Source organism: Microtus oregoni, unplaced genomic scaffold (genome assembly GCF_018167655.1).
Source record: "Microtus oregoni isolate MIOR12 unplaced genomic scaffold, Mior012 000003F_ref0000135, whole genome shotgun sequence".
Taxonomy (NCBI): Eukaryota; Metazoa; Chordata; class Mammalia; order Rodentia; family Cricetidae; genus Microtus; species Microtus oregoni.
The window spans coordinates 11,878,874-11,896,382 of record NW_024543062.1 but is presented as its reverse complement, the minus strand read 5'-3'; the positions used below and the strand labels follow the sequence as shown (position 1 = coordinate 11,896,382).

Below are 17,509 nucleotides of genomic sequence, written 5' to 3'. Positions count from 1 at the left end.
CAACCATTTTCTATAAAAGATAGTGTGATATCCCAGAAATATGTTTCCTCCATCCCCTCCTCTCCCCTAAGGGCAAACTGTAAGTATGGTAACTGCTGTCATATAAGCTAGATAGGGGATACCAACCAGAGTGTGAGGGAAACACCCACAAATGTAAGAACAAAAATACAAGTCAAGTCACTGTGTACATAGATGCTCTTAAGACAGCTTCAAAGAAGGTACCTTCATATGTAACCTGATTTCCATTAATTATGGAATTGGGCTGGGAAGAGCAATCATGTTTCCCCAAATTTGCCAAACATGCTAAGTACCCCAGCTAGGCAATTGCCTCCTGATCCTTAGGGCCCAACAGGATAAACCTTTGAGAAATAAGACAACTCTCAATGAAAGGGCAGAAATCTGTGTGCTCATGAGGAATGAGAGGGAACCCCTGACCATGTTTTGTTCACACTGTAATGAGGATTTTTTACAGAAGGGGACCGATGGCAACACGAGGCGCGCAGGTGGAGGAGGAGATGAACTTACGAAGTAGCCTGTTCCCAAGCTGGAAGGAGCTGAACTCTGCAAAGAAAGCACAAAGACAGAGTGAGGAAGTCAGTAACGATTTTTAACATGCTCCCATCCACACAGCTCATTACCAGCCCTTTGTGAGCTTTTCATCCAGACATCACATGCACGGGCGTGAGGCCCCTTGTCATCTGCTACTGATACACAGAATGTGTTGCTTAATTTCCCCCTTTATATCTCTCAACAACCCAGAGATGCTAACGTGCTATTTACTGGATTCTGAGCTTCTGCGGTGGACGTAATTGCCAATTTATTTGACAGGCAGCTGGGTAATGAATTAATGATGGCATTTCGCCCTGCACTGAGACTAAACAGGCACGTGGCAGCCTGCCTCCCTGACTTCCTGACATTCAAGGCCTGGGTCTCAAGCTATTTGGTTTTGCGGCCGCAGAGAGGCAGGAAAGGGGAAAAGTCCAGACTGACTTGAAAATAAAAAGCCCAATGGGTTTGGATGACTTTTTGGTATATGACCTACTTGTCAGTTTATTCCCTGAAGGCTTTGGTTAGTACACACTTGGCACTGTACAAAAATTAGACATTTTGTAAACATAATTAGTTGACTAAAATGCAAAGAATCCATGGTCAGAGGGAAGCAGTTTTTGTCTCAATATTACCAATTCAGACTGCCACAGCTCTGACACACTAAACCACTAAAAATCAATAACTCTGAGCAAAACTAAGGATATCATATACTTGGGGGGGGGGAGTCAAAGAATGAACATGGAAGCTGCTTGTATATCTTATTATGATCTATATGTATATAGGTATGCCTATATAAGTTTATGTGTACAACGTGTGTGCAGGTACTCTGAAGAGGCCAAAAGATATTGGATACTCTAGAACTGAAATTATAGGCAGCTGTGAGCTTCCTGATGTGAATGCTGGGGATTGAATTTCTATCCTCTACAAGAGGAACGAGTGATCTTAACCAATGAATCATCTCTCTAGTCCACACCCTGCTCTGCTTTTTTAAGACAAGCCCTCATGTAGTCTAGGCTTGCCCTCAATTACTGGGGGACAGAATACCACTACACTCAATTATGTAATGTTAGTGCTCAAATGCAACCATTCAACCAACTAAACTATTTGCCCAGTCCTCTACCTGGGGTTTTAGACAAGGTCTCCATGTGGTCTAGGCTGGCCTTCAACTCCCTGTAGTTGAGGACACCATTGATCTTCCTGCTTCCATTGCCTGAATGCAGGGACAACAGGAGTACACTACCAAGCGTGGTTTAAACAATGCTGGAGATGGAACCCAGGTTCTCATGCACACTAGGCAAGTACTCTACCAAAGAAACTACAGAGCAAATCTGGAACTTTTTGGTGTATATGTTCTCTTGAGAACCTGTCTTAACAAATTATTTAATTTTTTTCATCTCCTTTATAATCAAGGGAGACACAAAATAAGTTCAAAATGAAAATAACCCAATGACAAGTCAGTCTTTCCATTGTGGCCTCAGCAGCTTTGCCTTAGGGGGACAATCACCTCTATGAAGAGGTCCAATCTCCCACAGAATTAAAAAAAAAAAAAACCCACTAACTTGAGCTGTTCCATTTACATATCCGATCTCCTACTCTTTAAACAGGCATAAGAAGACATGTACCCCCATATCATGTCTTGCACCCAAAATATTGTTTGAAAGAGTGTGTGTGTGTGTGTGTGTGTGTGTGTGTGTGTATTATTTGATACAGAAGGCAACATCAACACTTCTTAACAGCAGACATGATTTCGGCTGGCTGTGTACTGGGAAGGTATTTGAGTTACTCAACTTATTTATTTATTGTATTTTGAGGCAGAGTTTTGTTATGTAGACTTTGCTGTCCTGGAACTCCCTCCGTAGACTAGGCTGGCCTCAAACTCACAGAGATCCGCCTGCCTCTACCTTGCAAGTACTTGGATTAGCTACCACTGCCCAGCTGAGTTGCTCTTTTTCATGCTTTGATGAATCATCAGAGAAAATCGAATTAAAGAAGGGAGGGCAAGTCTAGATAAACTTTGAGGCTAAAGTTTATCACAGCAAAGAAGGCATGGCGGCAGAGCCAAGAGTTGCTTCTCATGGGCTGGACAGCAGTGGCACACATCATTAATCCCAGCACTCAGGAGACAGAGACAGGCAGATCTCTAAGAGTATGAGGATAGCCTGGTCTAGAGTTCCAGTACAGCCAGAGCTGTTACGCAGAGAAAGCTTGTCTTGAACCCATTCCCCGCCAAAGGAAAAAGAAGTTGCTCATTACATTGCACTATCAGTCATGAAGCTGAGAGAAGACAGGAAGTACAAGGGACCTAAACAGCACCAAGGCCTGCCCTTAATAACTCTCTTCCACTACAGCAGGACTTTGCCTCCTAAAGGTTCCAACATCACCACCAGCCGTAAACCAAGTGTTCAATCACTTGGAGCTGTGGGGGGCATTTCACAGCACCCACCATCAGGTGACTCATACACCACCTGTAACTCCAGCTCCAATGGGTACAATACCCTCTTCTGGTCTTCCTGGGCACCAGTATACCTGTGAAATATGCGTACACGTGTGTGTGCGCGCACACACACACACGTCTAAATTAAGGGGGAAAAATGTGAGTAACAAACAAAACCTTCCTGTGTTCTTGATTCTATAAGCAAACGAGAGGGGGTAGAAGAGGGTTGGGGTGGGGGAGAGAGAGACAGAGAGAGAGAGAGAGAGACAGAGAGACAGAGAGAGACAGAGAGAGAGAGGGTTCAATTCACCCACTGTTGTAATGGAGACTCCTTTTACCAGTGACTGACCATGTGAAAATGTCACATATTTTCTGCACCCCCAGCTCTTATTACAGCAGGTAAAGAAAGAAAAAAGTTAGGTTTCTACCAGCCTGGAGTCCTGCCTCTAGGAAACAAACTCATTTTAGGATGAATGACAGAGATATAAGGGGATTTGTTGATCTCATTCACCCTGCTTCCCGAAAATGTTTTATCCCAGAAGAAGGATCACTCCAAACCGAGCTTCCCACCCCCATACGCACATCATCTTATTGTATACCAAAGCAAATTACATCCTTGAGGTCTAAGCAAGCTCTGATATGCTCATTTTGCATATATATTGTACATTACTTGGGGGAGCGGGTGGAAAGAAGGGCTTTGTTGTGCATGTTTGCTCTGGCCATTGTTTATGCAGGTCTGACTGAATGAGGGAACAGTGGGTATCATTTCAATTTCTGATGTCAACATCAAATTACTTATTTAATTTCATGCCTGGTGAAGCATTGTATAGCTACACGCGGAATCATTTCAGTTCATTTGTTATGCTGTGCTTTCGCAGCGATTGGCTTGCCTTCCAACTGACAGCTTTAATTACGACATGAATTTGATTGCACTGCTGAGGAATTAACATAATGCAACAAAGCATTTAAGCACCCTGCCTTATCACCCAGCTTCCACACACATGGGTACACACACACACACACACACACACACACACACACACGAATAGACACGAAAAACAAGAGATGCTGGAACCCCCTGTGTATGAAAGGTGCACTGGAGTCAGCCTCAGAGTCTGGAAGGCAAACACACAGACTCTTAGCATCAAAGGTTATCTACAATTAGCAAGGAACTGAGCATACCAGTTTCATGAATATTGTATCATTTGTTTATTTGTTTTTATTCATAAATAACAAGAACTCATATGTTCCAAGCTGACCTGCAAATTATTGTATGGCTAATTACCTTAAAATTTTTTAAATCAAGTTTTATTGTAAAATTCTCTGTGTGTGTGTGGGGGGGGGTGTGTGCCTAAGAGTGAGTGTAAGGGTGTGTATACGCCCACAGAGACCAGAAAAGGGCATCGCATCTCTTGGAGGTGGAGTTACAGGTAGTTGTGAGCTACCCAAAGTGGGTACTGGTGCCCTGTCAGAGTAGCAAGTGTGCTTAACCACTGAGGAATCTCAGTTCCCTTAAACTTGTCCTGTATTTTTGAATGCACACTTGCCTGTGGGTGCATGCATACACATGTGTGTATGCACACAGACATACGCGTGGGACTGTAGTCAAAAGTCTATAAGAGTTTGGCAGTGGAAAACCAAACTGAGGTTCCCATGCTTACATGACAAACAATTTACATACCCCTACTTCATCAATGTTGGATATCCAATCATGGGGCACCCATATTAAGTTTGTTCCATGCTGGGGATAGCACCTAGAGCAATGTGCATAGTAGACCCACGCTTGAATTATTATTACTGCCAAAAGCTTCAAAGTGAATCGTTAGCAAACTATCACCTTCTCCCAAATAAACAGCTAAGAGTGTTATCACTGAGTCCTCTAATAGTTTTTCACATTTCCTGAAACCTGCATACTTGTTATTTGCAACAATATATTCGGAAAGTATCTTAATTCATGACTTTTTGATGTTATTTTACAAGACAGGGTTTCTCTGTAACTTTGTAGCCTGTCCTGAAACTAGCTCTTGTAGACCAGGCTGGCCTTGAACTCACAGAGATCTGCCTGCCTCTGCCTCCTGAGAGCTTGGATTAAAGGCATGTGCCACCAATGCCCGACTAACTTTATTGATTCCTTTACTATGAAAATTTCATTCAAGTGTTACAATGTTGGAACACAGTGCTTGCAGTATCTTAAATCTTTCTTCTGGGACATGGCAACTCTTGTTTGACTCCAGAATAAACTCTTTCCCATTCCCCTTGAGGTAAGACCTTTTTCTTTCTCCATCAACACTAGCTCTGACTCTTTGCCATCCCGAAAAAAAAAAAATCAGAAAAAAATTTCTTGGCTATCTGTGTTCATTCTGAGTTCCAACACAAATCTTAGCTGAAATTATTTGAAAACTTAAATGATTTTCCAAGTCAGAAATTACATAAGTGCCTCTCAGACCTCCAAACCACAGACATCAATTGTGCTAAAAAAATAATATTAGGAAACAGTGCTTCCATGGCTTGACATGTGCTGGGAGTTGCCCATTATCAGAAGGCCCTGCGGTATCATGTTACAGGAGATGAGAAAGGTTTCAAAGCTTAGAACAGACGAGTGGCAACGCCCAATCCAACAATTTCGAGGCAATACCCAATAGTGTTGATTTTAAATTTCTATATTCTTCCAGGCAATTAAGTAAGTTTTCATATTTATGTACTTACTTGCATGGGCCTATCTAGTTGTGTGTGGGGGCTTCAGTGTGCCATGGTTTGCATGGGAAGGACAGAGGAAAACTTCAGTTGTTTCTTTTCCCTTCTACCATGTGGGTTCTAGGAAAAAAAACTCAGGTCCCTAGACTTCGAAGCAAACACCTTTATTCTCTGAGTTATGTTGGTGGCCTTCCCCCAAGTGATTTCTAATGAGAAAAAGATGGATACCATCATTTAGGGGGTAGGTGTGGGTAAGGAGACTCAAGGCAGACTCTTGTGGGAATTAGCAAAAGTGAACCAAACTTGAGTAAGCTAAGTCTCACTCATATCGGAATAACTAAACCAGCCAAGGTGACTTAAGAGGATCAAGGAGGAAAATCAAATATTTGAGACAAGCTTGGACTACGTTGTATTGGGGGCATTATTCAAGACTATCCGATACTCAGCAAAGCTGTATTCAGATAGACTCCAGATGCAAATATTACCACAGCTGGGCATGTTGAGAGTCTCTACAGAAAAATATGTAAGAAAAGTCATGGGACCCTCACCAGGGGCTTCTCTCAATTACTTCTGTGCAACTGTGGTCTAAGCATCTCCTTGGGGAAAACCTAAAGAGTATCAGCTGAGAAACACGGCAGAAGGGGGCTCCGTCTGTGCAATCTCAACGTTATCACCATCCACGCCAGGAGTAGACCTTCTAGTGTGTCTACTTTATGGTCATCCATGCTCTCTCCCAGAACCTTTTGCTCACTGCTCTATAAGCAAGCCTCAAAAACTCACTGGCTCCTCAAAGTGAACTTGGGTAGATTCATACCTTAATCTGAAGTTGGGACATTTGAAAAAGAATTAGAATTTTTGTTTTATTTTTTGTCTCCCTATAGAAGAAACATTAACAGAAGTAGTGGAACATACCTGGAAAACTAGGACTTGGCATAGGTAGACAGGTCAATGGTTTAAAGTCAGCTTGGTCTACGTACTGAGTTCTACGTCAATCAGGTATATAGGCAGGTGCTATCTCAAAAAAGAAAAAAACTGAAGGAGAAAAAAAGTACCCCCCCCCATTTTTGAAGTCAGCTGTGTATTATATAAATCAAAAGGCAGATTCCAATTTCTTTTTCCTCTAAAGAAGTTATAAGTTTCCTTCATTTAATAAGCATGTGGCTAAATTGGTAGAGTGCTGGACTAGCACTCAAAAAGCGCTGGGGTCCATTCAGGAATCTAACCTGGGCTACATAAGACCATCTCAAAAACAAACAATCTTCGTAGTATTACTTAATATACTTAGGCAAAAAACATTCCATTTGCTAAATGAAAAGGGCTTTGTTCTTATTTCTCTGAAATTTAAAAATTCATTCCCATTCCCAACGAAGTAGGCAGGAAAGGTTATTTGGATGAGGTTGGGAAGGCAGGGGAGGGAGCATGTCAGCGGAAGAGCAGGGTAGGTGGACAGGACTAGCTCGCGGGCCATTTCTGGGCCCTCTTGTTTAGCTTGCTCTTGTGATCCTCCTAGGTGGAGGAAGGTGGGTGTGTTTGTCTTTTTTTTTGCCATCAGAACACTGTCCAAGCTATGTCTGCAAATTATCTTGTTACTCCGAAAAGAACAACATCCTCATGCATCCTTAGGAACACTCTCTGCCTCAGTCTCCTGCCACCACAGGCCACACGAGAGTAATGAAATACACAGCTGAAGTAGCTTCCAGGATAAAGGAAACTGTGCTTTGAAGTAGATATACATCAAATACTTATGCTCGTCCCCTTTCTGCTTCCAACCTGCCTTTTTCTACATTTCTGTCACTAAGCGGTCTTCAAAGCAGCTCCTTCAACTCATGAAGTTAACGTTTCTGTTTTAACAGCTTACTGACAACAGGGGATTTCAAAATTGATTATCCAGACTGGCTTTAGCTCAGCGGCTACGTTGACAATGCAGCAAAATTGATTATCCATCTGTGGTGGTTTAAATGAGAACTATCCCCCATAGGCTAAAGTATTTGCACGCTCGGTCCCCAGGCGGTGGTGCTGTTTGGGGAGGTTTAGGAGGAATACCCTTGTTAAGGAAGCATATCACTGGTGGCGAGCATCGAGCGATTAAAGCCAAGCCCTACATCTAGTTAGTGAGCTCTCAGCCCAACTACTGCCATGCTTCCCTGACACGATGGACTTCTATCCCTGTGGAATTGTTAAGTCCAAATATCCCCTTCCTTCTATAAACTGCGTTGGTCATGGTGTTTTATCACAACTGAAAAAAGGCGAATGAACCAGCTAAACTACATTTCCCCCATCTATTACAGATCTGGAGGACAACGCTACTATTAAAGCTTTTCAAACACAGGATGGATGTGTAGCCTTCACTCCCAGGTAAGCTTGTGCATCCTGACCTTGGGCTCCTTTAACCCAAATATTTCCCTATATCTTTGCAAACCACCAGAACTATGTGACACCCTGCCTTCCAACTGAATGCTCTGCTGTTCTCTACTAAAGAAAAGAATGGGCACAGGCAGGATACACACAGGAAGGATCACATAGGATATTCATTCATAGATTTTTCTGTAGTGCTTTTAAACGTTATCATAATTTTTAATTATAGGTTTATGTGGGCATATAAAGTAAATGAGTACAAGCACCCGCAGAGCTGACAGTTCAGGAAGTTCTGAGCCGCAAGACATGAGTGCTGGGACCTGAACTCAGGTCCTCTGGAAGAACAGGAAGGGCGCTTAACTGCTGTGAGCAGTCGCTTTAGTCCCTGATTTTTTGTTTGTTTTGTGTTAATGTCAATAAGAACAACTGAAATTTGTCACTTACCCAGGAAAAAGTATTTTGGAGTTAAGATTATATGCACTGACCAGGACATAAGCAGTACTCTCACCAGGCAAAATCAACTATGGAGCCGTAGGAGCTGGGCATGTGGCTCAGTTGCCAGACTTCTTGTCTAGCATGGATGAAGCTCTAGGTTCCATCCCAAGCACTGCATAAAAAAAGCATGGTGGTGGTGCACACCTAGCCCTCAGCAAGTGGAGGCAGGAGAACCAGAAGTTCAAGGTCAGCCTTTAAAACATAAGTTCAGGACCAGCTTGGACTACTGCATCTCAAAAACTAAAAATGGAGTACCAAGTTGAAAAAGCACGAGAAATGTCATGTTTCAACATCAAACTGCCCCTCTCCTGTACCTCATCCTCCGTACATTCTCACCCAAATGCCCTTATGCTCAGAGGCCTCTGGCTTTCCCGAACTCTCACTCCTACCTTCATACAAAGAGCAAAGTCAATATTTCAAGGTCCAGAGTTTAATCCTTCTAAACCACGGCCATGATCTTTGGTTTGGTAAACTTCCTCCATTTTGGCTAAACTTTGATTATTCCTTGAACTTTGGTTTCCAGAACTAAAGCAACCAGTTCTTTAGATTCTTGCCTCACCACTTCAAGCTAGTAGAAACAGAAATACCCACTAATGAACTATTCAACAAACACATGGCACACTTGTTTTTTAATAAAGATTTTATTTATTATGTATACATTTTTTTTTGCTTGCATGTATGCCAGCATGCCAGAAGAGGGCACCAGAATTCATTATAGATAGCTGTGAGCCACAACATAGTTGCTGGGAATTGAACTCAGGACCTCTGGAAGAGCAGCCACGGCTCTGAATCACTGAATCATCTCTCCAGCCCACATGGCACATCTGAAAGCTGTAAGAATGAATTCCCATTCTGCCACATGTGTCTAAACTCTTTGTCGACCCCCTGTCATTATCTGCTTGTCTATCAATTAATTAATAAATCTCTTACCCCAAAAGGACAATCTGCCTCATTGTGCCCCTTGGACCTAAAACCCAAAAGCTTTAAGCAATAATTTTTACATCTTAAGTGAATCTTTAGATAACGAGCTATCATGAGTTGAAAAGTGTCTACCCACCTCATATGTCCATTTCCAAACGTCAGAAAGAAACTTCATTCAGATGACTAACTTTCTGTATTAACTTCATTGGACAATGGGGTGGCCAGATACTTGATCAAAACTAAGGAACTTTTGGTTTAAATTTATAGGACATTCGGGAAAGCAGACAGCTTGTCCTTCAGTCTCAGACCTCAGGAAAAGGCAGGCCTGGTCCTCCCTTAGGTATGAGGGAATTTCTCCTGAATGCGTTCTATCCTGCGTATCATTTTTACCTGATTTCAGACCCAAGGAAACTCACTGAGTTTCACACAGGCCAACCTGCCAAGGAGAATTTCATCTGTAGCTCACAAGGTCTCTGGTCACCAGTTTGGGGCTTTTCAGCTTCTTTCTTGTAAGTAAACCAATTCTGTATGAGAAAAACATTTGCTGGCTCTGTTCTTGTTGGCCTCTGAGTTTTTGGGGAATGCACACTGATAAATGATCCTATGTGAATACAGGACTCCACTGTATTTGTGGGAGATGCTCATGATCTGTTATCCAAAACTTTGTTCCATTTATTTGAATTTTCAAATTCAATCCCCAAGTTTTGACAACTTTCTCAATTATAAAATTATCTATAAATCAGAAGCAGTACTTCCCCCTTGAATAACTCTTCATGAATATTTATATGTTCAATTATTTCCTTAACTTTTTCCTTTGTGACTAATCTGAACAAGTTATGATATCTCCTTGATGAAGACAATCTCAAAGTCCTGTGGCAAATTATACCCTTCTTGACAACACGGTTTGGGAGGACTTAATAGAGAAAACCCAAGCCCACTGGGCTGCTAAATCTTTGCCCAAGAATCAAATCTTCCAACTACATCAAGTTTCGGGTTTTTCTTTTCCTATTTTTCTTTGCCTGCTGAATTAAAAAGACAACGCTAGAACAATAGGATGTCTTGATTAGCCTCATTTGAGAGTAAGCCTCCATTGTCTAAGTATCAAATACCACCAAGGAGTGTGAAAGGCTGAAGGGAATTTTTAACTTAGCTGAAAACACTGTAATGAGAACTGCTGTCTAACAGGGACCAAATATACTCCCCCAAACAAAAGCTACTAAAAAGAAAACAGGCAACAGATGGTGTAGACTAACATTATCTGAAAGGAAAGGAAAGTTACCTTGAGGTCTAGGAGTGTGGCTCAGTAGAGAGAGTGCTGGCCTATCATGAACTAAGTAAGCTCAGAGTTACTTTTCAGTGTGGGGGTGAGCCATGATAAGCTAAGTCTGAGCAGGTCACCCAAAGGAAGTTCTTTATTCCCAACATTATCACCTGCTAGAGTAGAACTTGGCCCTCAATAAACTTAAAAGGCCCAAGTCTCAGTAGTTTACCCGGAGGCAATACCTGGTTGTAGGAGTGAACAGTGCCCAAGAACAGACCTTCCAAAGGAAATGCCTAACATTCCAACCACTGTAGATAGGATCACCTGCCAGCACCCACTCACCAGGACACGCCTAGACAAATGTCAGCCAATCAGGGGTCCTAAACCTCAGAAACCCCTCATCCCCACATTTACTACTATAAAAAGCGAATTCTAATTGAGCTCGGGGCTCTCTGGTTATTCCAATGCGTTGTACATGCAAAACACCGAGTTTGCAAACTTGATTACAATAAAGGCTCTTTGCTTTTACATACAGGACTCTTGGTTTCCTTGTTGGCTTTTGTGGGGTTTTGCGGATTTGGGCATAACATTCAGCACACTATAAAACAGGCATGAAGACACATACCTGGTATTCCAGCACGGGGGAAGTAGAGACAAGAGGATCAGGAGTTCAAGGTCATCGTTGGCTGCACAGTAAATTCCAGGCTAGCCTGGGACACAAAGAAAAATACTCCCAGATTATGGCCAGAAAAGTTTCTGTGTCATAATGTGTGTGCAGTGGTGGGTGACCCAGCCAGAGCTCATGAGGTGAGGGTACCAGAATTGAGAAGATCAGAATTACAAACTTAAGGGGAAAAAAAAAAAAAACCATGGTTGGAATTTTTAAACCTGAAGATGGAAGAGCAAGGTTCACAGGGATAGTAAGTGGCCAGGTATGGTCAACTTTTTGATATTATACTCTAGTTCATGTTGAAGAACCATAAAATTTAGCTGTTTTTTTTTTCCTTTTAATAAAGTGAGAAAGAAAAGAAAGCCTAAAACTTTAAAAAAGATTTCGTATTGAGGTGTTTTCATAGAAATGCCCTTCCACAAGATGCTAGGCCACAGGTTGGGTGCATCAATTTAGAAGGTTCCCTATGATGGTCACATCAGAATATATGTGGGAGAAAAACTCTAGGTGAACAAAACAGCCGCTAAGACGAAGCAGGAATGGTTTCTTAGCACACCCAAGTCGGGAATCCTTTGCATTCCCTTCAAATCAATGAAAAAATTCTTTTAGTATATCAGCAACTAGGCAGCATACACAATCCAGAGGAGAACTGCCCATAGAAAATAGTTCTTCTGAACATACAAAAAGCATGGGAGGAAACAAAAAATATAAAACATGCAGTACATTCAAGAAATACTTGACACTGCCAACCATCCAATTTAGAAAAAAAAAGGGTCAGGACAAGAGAATGGCTCTGTGGGGTGCTGTAGGAACTCCTTTAGCCAGTAGCCTTTAAGCTACCAGAAAACTTGGGCGTGGCCTCTTGTACTATAAGTGAAAAGTTACATCGTGTAGGCACTCTCTTCCAGCTGCTGGATTCGGTTCCTTTTTCCTTTTTTTTTTTTTAATTTTTTAAATTTATTTATTTATTAAGGATTTCTGCCTCGTCCCCACAACCGCTTCCCATTTCCCTCCCCCTCCCCCGATCAAGTCCCCCTCCCTCATCTGCTCGAAGAGCAATCAGGGTTCCCTGACCTGTGGGAAGCCCAAGGACTGCCCACCTCTATCCAGGTCTCGTAAGGTGAGCATTCAAACTGCCTAGGCTCCCACAAAGCCAGTACGTGCAGTAGGATCAAAAACCCACTGCAATTGTTCTTGAATTCTCAGTATTCCTCATTGTCCGCTATGTTCAGCTAGTCCGGATTTATCCCATGCTTTTTCAGACCTAGGCCAGCTGGCCTTGGTGAGATCCCAATAGAACATCCCCACTGTCTCAGTGTGTGGGTGCACCCCTCGTGGTCCTGAGTTCCTTGCTCGTGCTCTGTCTCCTTCTGCTCCTGATTTGTACCTTGAGATTTCTGTCCGGTGCTCCCGTGTGGGTCTCTGTCGCTGTCTCCTTTCATCGCCTGATGAAGGTTAATATTCCTGAGGATGCCTATGTGTTTGTCTTTGGATTCACCTTATTTAGCTTCTCTAGGAACATGAATTATAAGCTCAATGTCCTTTATTTATGGCTAGAAACCAAATATGAGTGAGTACATCCCATGTTCCTCTTTTTGGGTCTGGCTTACCTCACTCAGGATAGTGTTTTCTATTTCCATCCATTTGTATGCAAAATTCAAGAAGTCCTTGTTTTTTACTGCTGAGTAATACTCTAATATGTATATATTCCATACTTTCTTCATCCATTCTTCCGTTGAAGGGCATCTAGGTTGTTTCCTTTTTCCTATTTCGTGCAGAAGACTGTGATCTGTCAATCTACCCCTTAATAAATAATCCTTTAGTATACTCAACTCTGAACTAGGGTGGGATTTCTTTTTAACGTCTATCTTTATCTGGTGCCAATGTGGGACTCGAACCCATGTCCCTGAGATTAAGTCTCATACTCTACCTGGATGGGATAATAGATATTTGTACACTAGGCAAAATTATTTTGTCATATTATATGCATGCTTAAGACATTTTGCATACTGATACATTTTTAGGATATATTTATTATATTGCACTATACATTTCGACCTCTGATCAAGATACTTACACATTGTTTATATTTTGAAATCATTATACTCGTTTATTGCACAGTTGTTTAAAGCTTGTTTGATATTTGAATATAAAGTCTTAGCCTTTAAGCTATATAGTTATTAAGAATTAAAGGTCAATAGTCATCCATGTTTCTGACAGTTAGACTAATCAGATTCTTTACATTCATAGAGATTGTATTCTACATACATGATAAGTAATCTTCAACCACTTCAAAGAGCTGTAGAATATGGCATTTAAATAATGTTCTGTTGACATGAGACATGATTGCTCCTGTCAGGACCAATGTATTCCCAAGAAACCGTTGAGCACCAAAGATACTCCACTTGGAGTATCTTGGCAAAACTGGCCTCTGGGCAAGAAACTGCCCATGTATCGACCACCGACAAAATGCATGATGTCCAAACAGGACAAGAAGAACACAATAAAAAAAAGACTGTAAATCTTGCCAAGACGGGGAAGACGGATTTAAAAAATTTCCTACCTCTCAAAATGGTCTGTTGGTTACTCTAGGCCTTAGCCAAAGTTGGTTGCTCCAAGGTTGCAAATGAGACTTTGGGTGATTGCCTAGGTAGCCAGTTGTCTGTCATTTGTTGCACATTCTGGAAGTTGTTTAATTACACTTCCTGCTTACTCAAGTAACATTTTTTTCCCCTTCTCAGCTCTTCCATGGAGTTGAAGACTAGATAGTTGTAGTTACTTTCCTCTAGTGACTTGGCCAAGTTATTTGTAATACAAGAATCCATAAGATAGGATAATTATTGGAAAATTTATCACGTTTCTTGCTTGATGCTGTTTATGATGACTGAAATTCTAATTTTTATATCTGGCATTTGTTTTAATTGTATATTATTTTGTAGTAGGCTTAAAACTCTCTTATTTAACAAAAAGGGGAAGTGCTGTAGGAACTCCTTCAGCTAGTAGTTTCTAGGACCCACTTTGGGTGGTTCATTATTGTTTTTAATTCTAGTTCCAGAAGTGTCCTCTTCTGGACCCTTGGATATATTGTGCATTGTGTGTGTGTGTGCCCGCATGCATGCACACACACACACACATACACACGCACGCATTTTTAAATTGTCATGCAAGAAAAGAGAAACATGAAAATGTAAGAAAAAATAACTACAATAGACATAATTATCAGACAGAATATTAGAAGTTATATTTCCTACTCATTAAAAAAAAGAATAAGCAAAATGTATATATTTTGAAAATTAAAAGGCAAAAACAGCAGAAGTTTGAATTTTTTGTCAAAAATTACAACGTGCTTGGGAAAAAAAAAAAAAACAAACCCTGAGCCAAGCAAGTGTTTTGAGACAATGGCTTGCTAAATTCCCTAAGCTGTCCTCGAATTTGAAGTCTTCTTGCCTGGGCCTTTAGAACAACTGTGACTACAGGCGTCTGTCTCTCTAATTGCCTCAGGTGGCTTTTCACCTACAATCCTTCTGCCTCGGCTTCTGGAGTAGCTAGAATTGTGGACAACTCTACATAGCAGGCAGTCTTCTACTTTCCGTTCTCTACTACCATGGACTAATTACCAAACCAAAACGGTAACATCTTACTCTCCTAAGAGCTGACATGGTATCAAGAGGAATCCTGTGGTTAGGATGGATTATAAATGAAATTGTTGTTTTGAGAAAGAGTCTGTGTAACTCAGGGTAGCCTTGAACTGATGATTCTCTTACCTCAATATCCCACATCCTAGAATGTATCACGTCTACCATGTTGCTTCCACAGTATATCTACTTTGTTCTAAGTATATGTCCTGGTTAGATGTTTTTTCTTCCTCAACTTGTCACAAGCCAGAGACATCTGAGAAGAAGGAACTTCAATGAGAACATGCCTCTTTTGGAATGGCCTATAGGCAAGTCTGTGGGGGCATTATCGTCATTGATGATTTATTTATTCAGGAGTTCCCAGCCCACTGTGGGCAGGGCTACACCTAGATAAGTGGGCCGGGTTATATAAGAAAGCATGCTAGACAAACCATGATGAGCAAAAGCAACAAGCACCACTGCTCCATGACCTCTGCTTCAGTTCCTGCCTCCAAGTTCCCTTCATGATGAACTATAAGCTGTAAAATAAACCCTTTCCTCTCCAAGTTGCTTATGGTTATGGTAGTTTATCACAGCAACAGAAAGAAAATTAAGACAATATTACAATGCCAGCATTTGTTGTGGCTGCCTATATTCTTTTGTGTATATACAACATATTTCCTCTATTTTTTCTTCTCTTTAAAGACAAACAGGTTGTTTTGCTCTTGGGTTGTTGTACAGAGCCTCAGAAGTCAATACAAACTCTCGTTTTCCATCTTTTTAGCTATGTGTTGAAGAATGGACCTAATAGGTCATAGAGAAACTTTACATTTTAGCCTTGCATTGCCTACCAAAACTGTTATCTTCAGTGGCCATACCATTTTATACTCTTGTCAGGAACACATGGGTGTATCAATTTCTCCATGCAATTGACATGGTTTGTTTTTTGCTTTTACTATAATAATCTTATTATGAGTAAATTGATTCTTCAGTTTCTAAAAAGATTTTATTTTTATTTTGAATTGATGTGTATGTTGGAGCGGGTATGTGGAGATGAGTAAAGTGCCTGAGTCAAGCTGAAGTGAAGGTAACTGTAAATACACAAGATGGACACTGTAAATCATTCTTGGACCTCTGGAAGAATAGTGTAAATTCATGAACACTGAGCTGTCTCTAGGCCTCTTGTTTCACTTTGAATTTGCATCTCTAAGGATGAAGGACTTTGAGAATCTTCCCACACACTCAGCAGCTCTCTGGAGTTCTCCGTTGCACACACAGCAGTTCAAGTTCCCAAGGTAACATTAAAATAGACTGTCCTTTTACTGTTGAAATACAGGAATATTTTTTGCACGCTGGATAATAAACACTTATCAGGTATGTTTTTCCCATTCTACACAATGTCCTTCCAATTTCACGATCACTCCCTCTGAGGTACAAATTATCTCTTGGCCTCTTGCTGGTCACACTTTTGGTGTCGCACCTTAAACAACCCAATGACAAAGGCACAACTCATGAAGATTTATCTATTTTCTCCTGTGAATTCCATTATCTTATCTTATAGGTTTGTCTTAACTGATTCATTTTTGAGTTCACTTTTGGCAATTTTGTGCAGAGGCTGGAATTTATTTCTATGAAAGCCACAGCAGGTAAAATGGAAAAAGCACCCAACTACCATTGAAATTGATGACTATCCTAAACTAACCAGGTTTCCATCCTGTAAGCCAGTCATTCTCAACCTGTGGGTTGTGACCCCTCTGGGGGAAAACGACACTTTCATAGGGGGCTGAGACATCCTGCATATCAGATATCTATATTAGACTTCATAGCAGTAGCAAAATTACAGTCATGAAGGACTGATGAAATAACTTTATATTTGGGGTCACCACAACCTGAGGAACTGTATTAAAGGGTCACAGCATTAGTAAGGCTGAAAACCACTGGTAAAATTTATAACTGAAGTCTGATTAGGTAAACCTGGAATAATTACAGAGTCAGTAAACCCTCATACTAAAAGCACAAGGTGGGTATGGGAAGAAATGTCTGTCAGAACTTGAAGGGCTAAGGCAGGAGGATCAGTTACTCAAGTTCATCCTTGGCTAACAGCAAGTTTTATCCTAACTTGGATTACAAAACACAAAAACAAATATAAACAAATCATACAACAAAATCCCAGAAGACCTAAGTAAGCATTCAGTGTTTGAAGTTTAGGTCAGCAGAGCGCTTACCATTTCAAGATTGTATAATTCTATCATAAATCAAGAAACTAGCATTATTATATCCAGAATTTCACTCGCAGTCAAAGACAGTGTTCCTTATTAACAACATATTAAGGAATGCTGCAAAAATAATGTTATTGCTTACTCCTGCTAATTCTTCTGAGAATGCAAAATGTCCACACACCAAACAACTAAGTTCCTTGAAAGTGTTGGGGAAAAAACTTATGTATTGGTGCTGTCTACTTTGGTTGATACAGGGAAATGTAACATTATCACAGTACCATCACATGGAACGTGTCA

The 17,509-nt window shown here is 41.0% G+C and overlaps 1 protein-coding gene across 4 annotated transcripts in view; it reads right to left on the bottom strand.

Moving 5' to 3' along the window:
- The window catches only part of Auts2 (activator of transcription and developmental regulator AUTS2), a 1,102,310-nt gene that overhangs the window by 608,463 nt on the left and 476,338 nt on the right, over window positions 1-17,509 (bottom strand). For all 4 annotated transcript variants that reach the window (XM_041648369.1, XM_041648371.1, XM_041648370.1 and 1 more), the window contains one exon: window positions 526-561. In XM_041648369.1, the coding sequence (XP_041504303.1) occupies window positions 526-561 (36 nt within the window). The remainder of the gene's footprint in view (window positions 1-525; window positions 562-17,509) is intronic.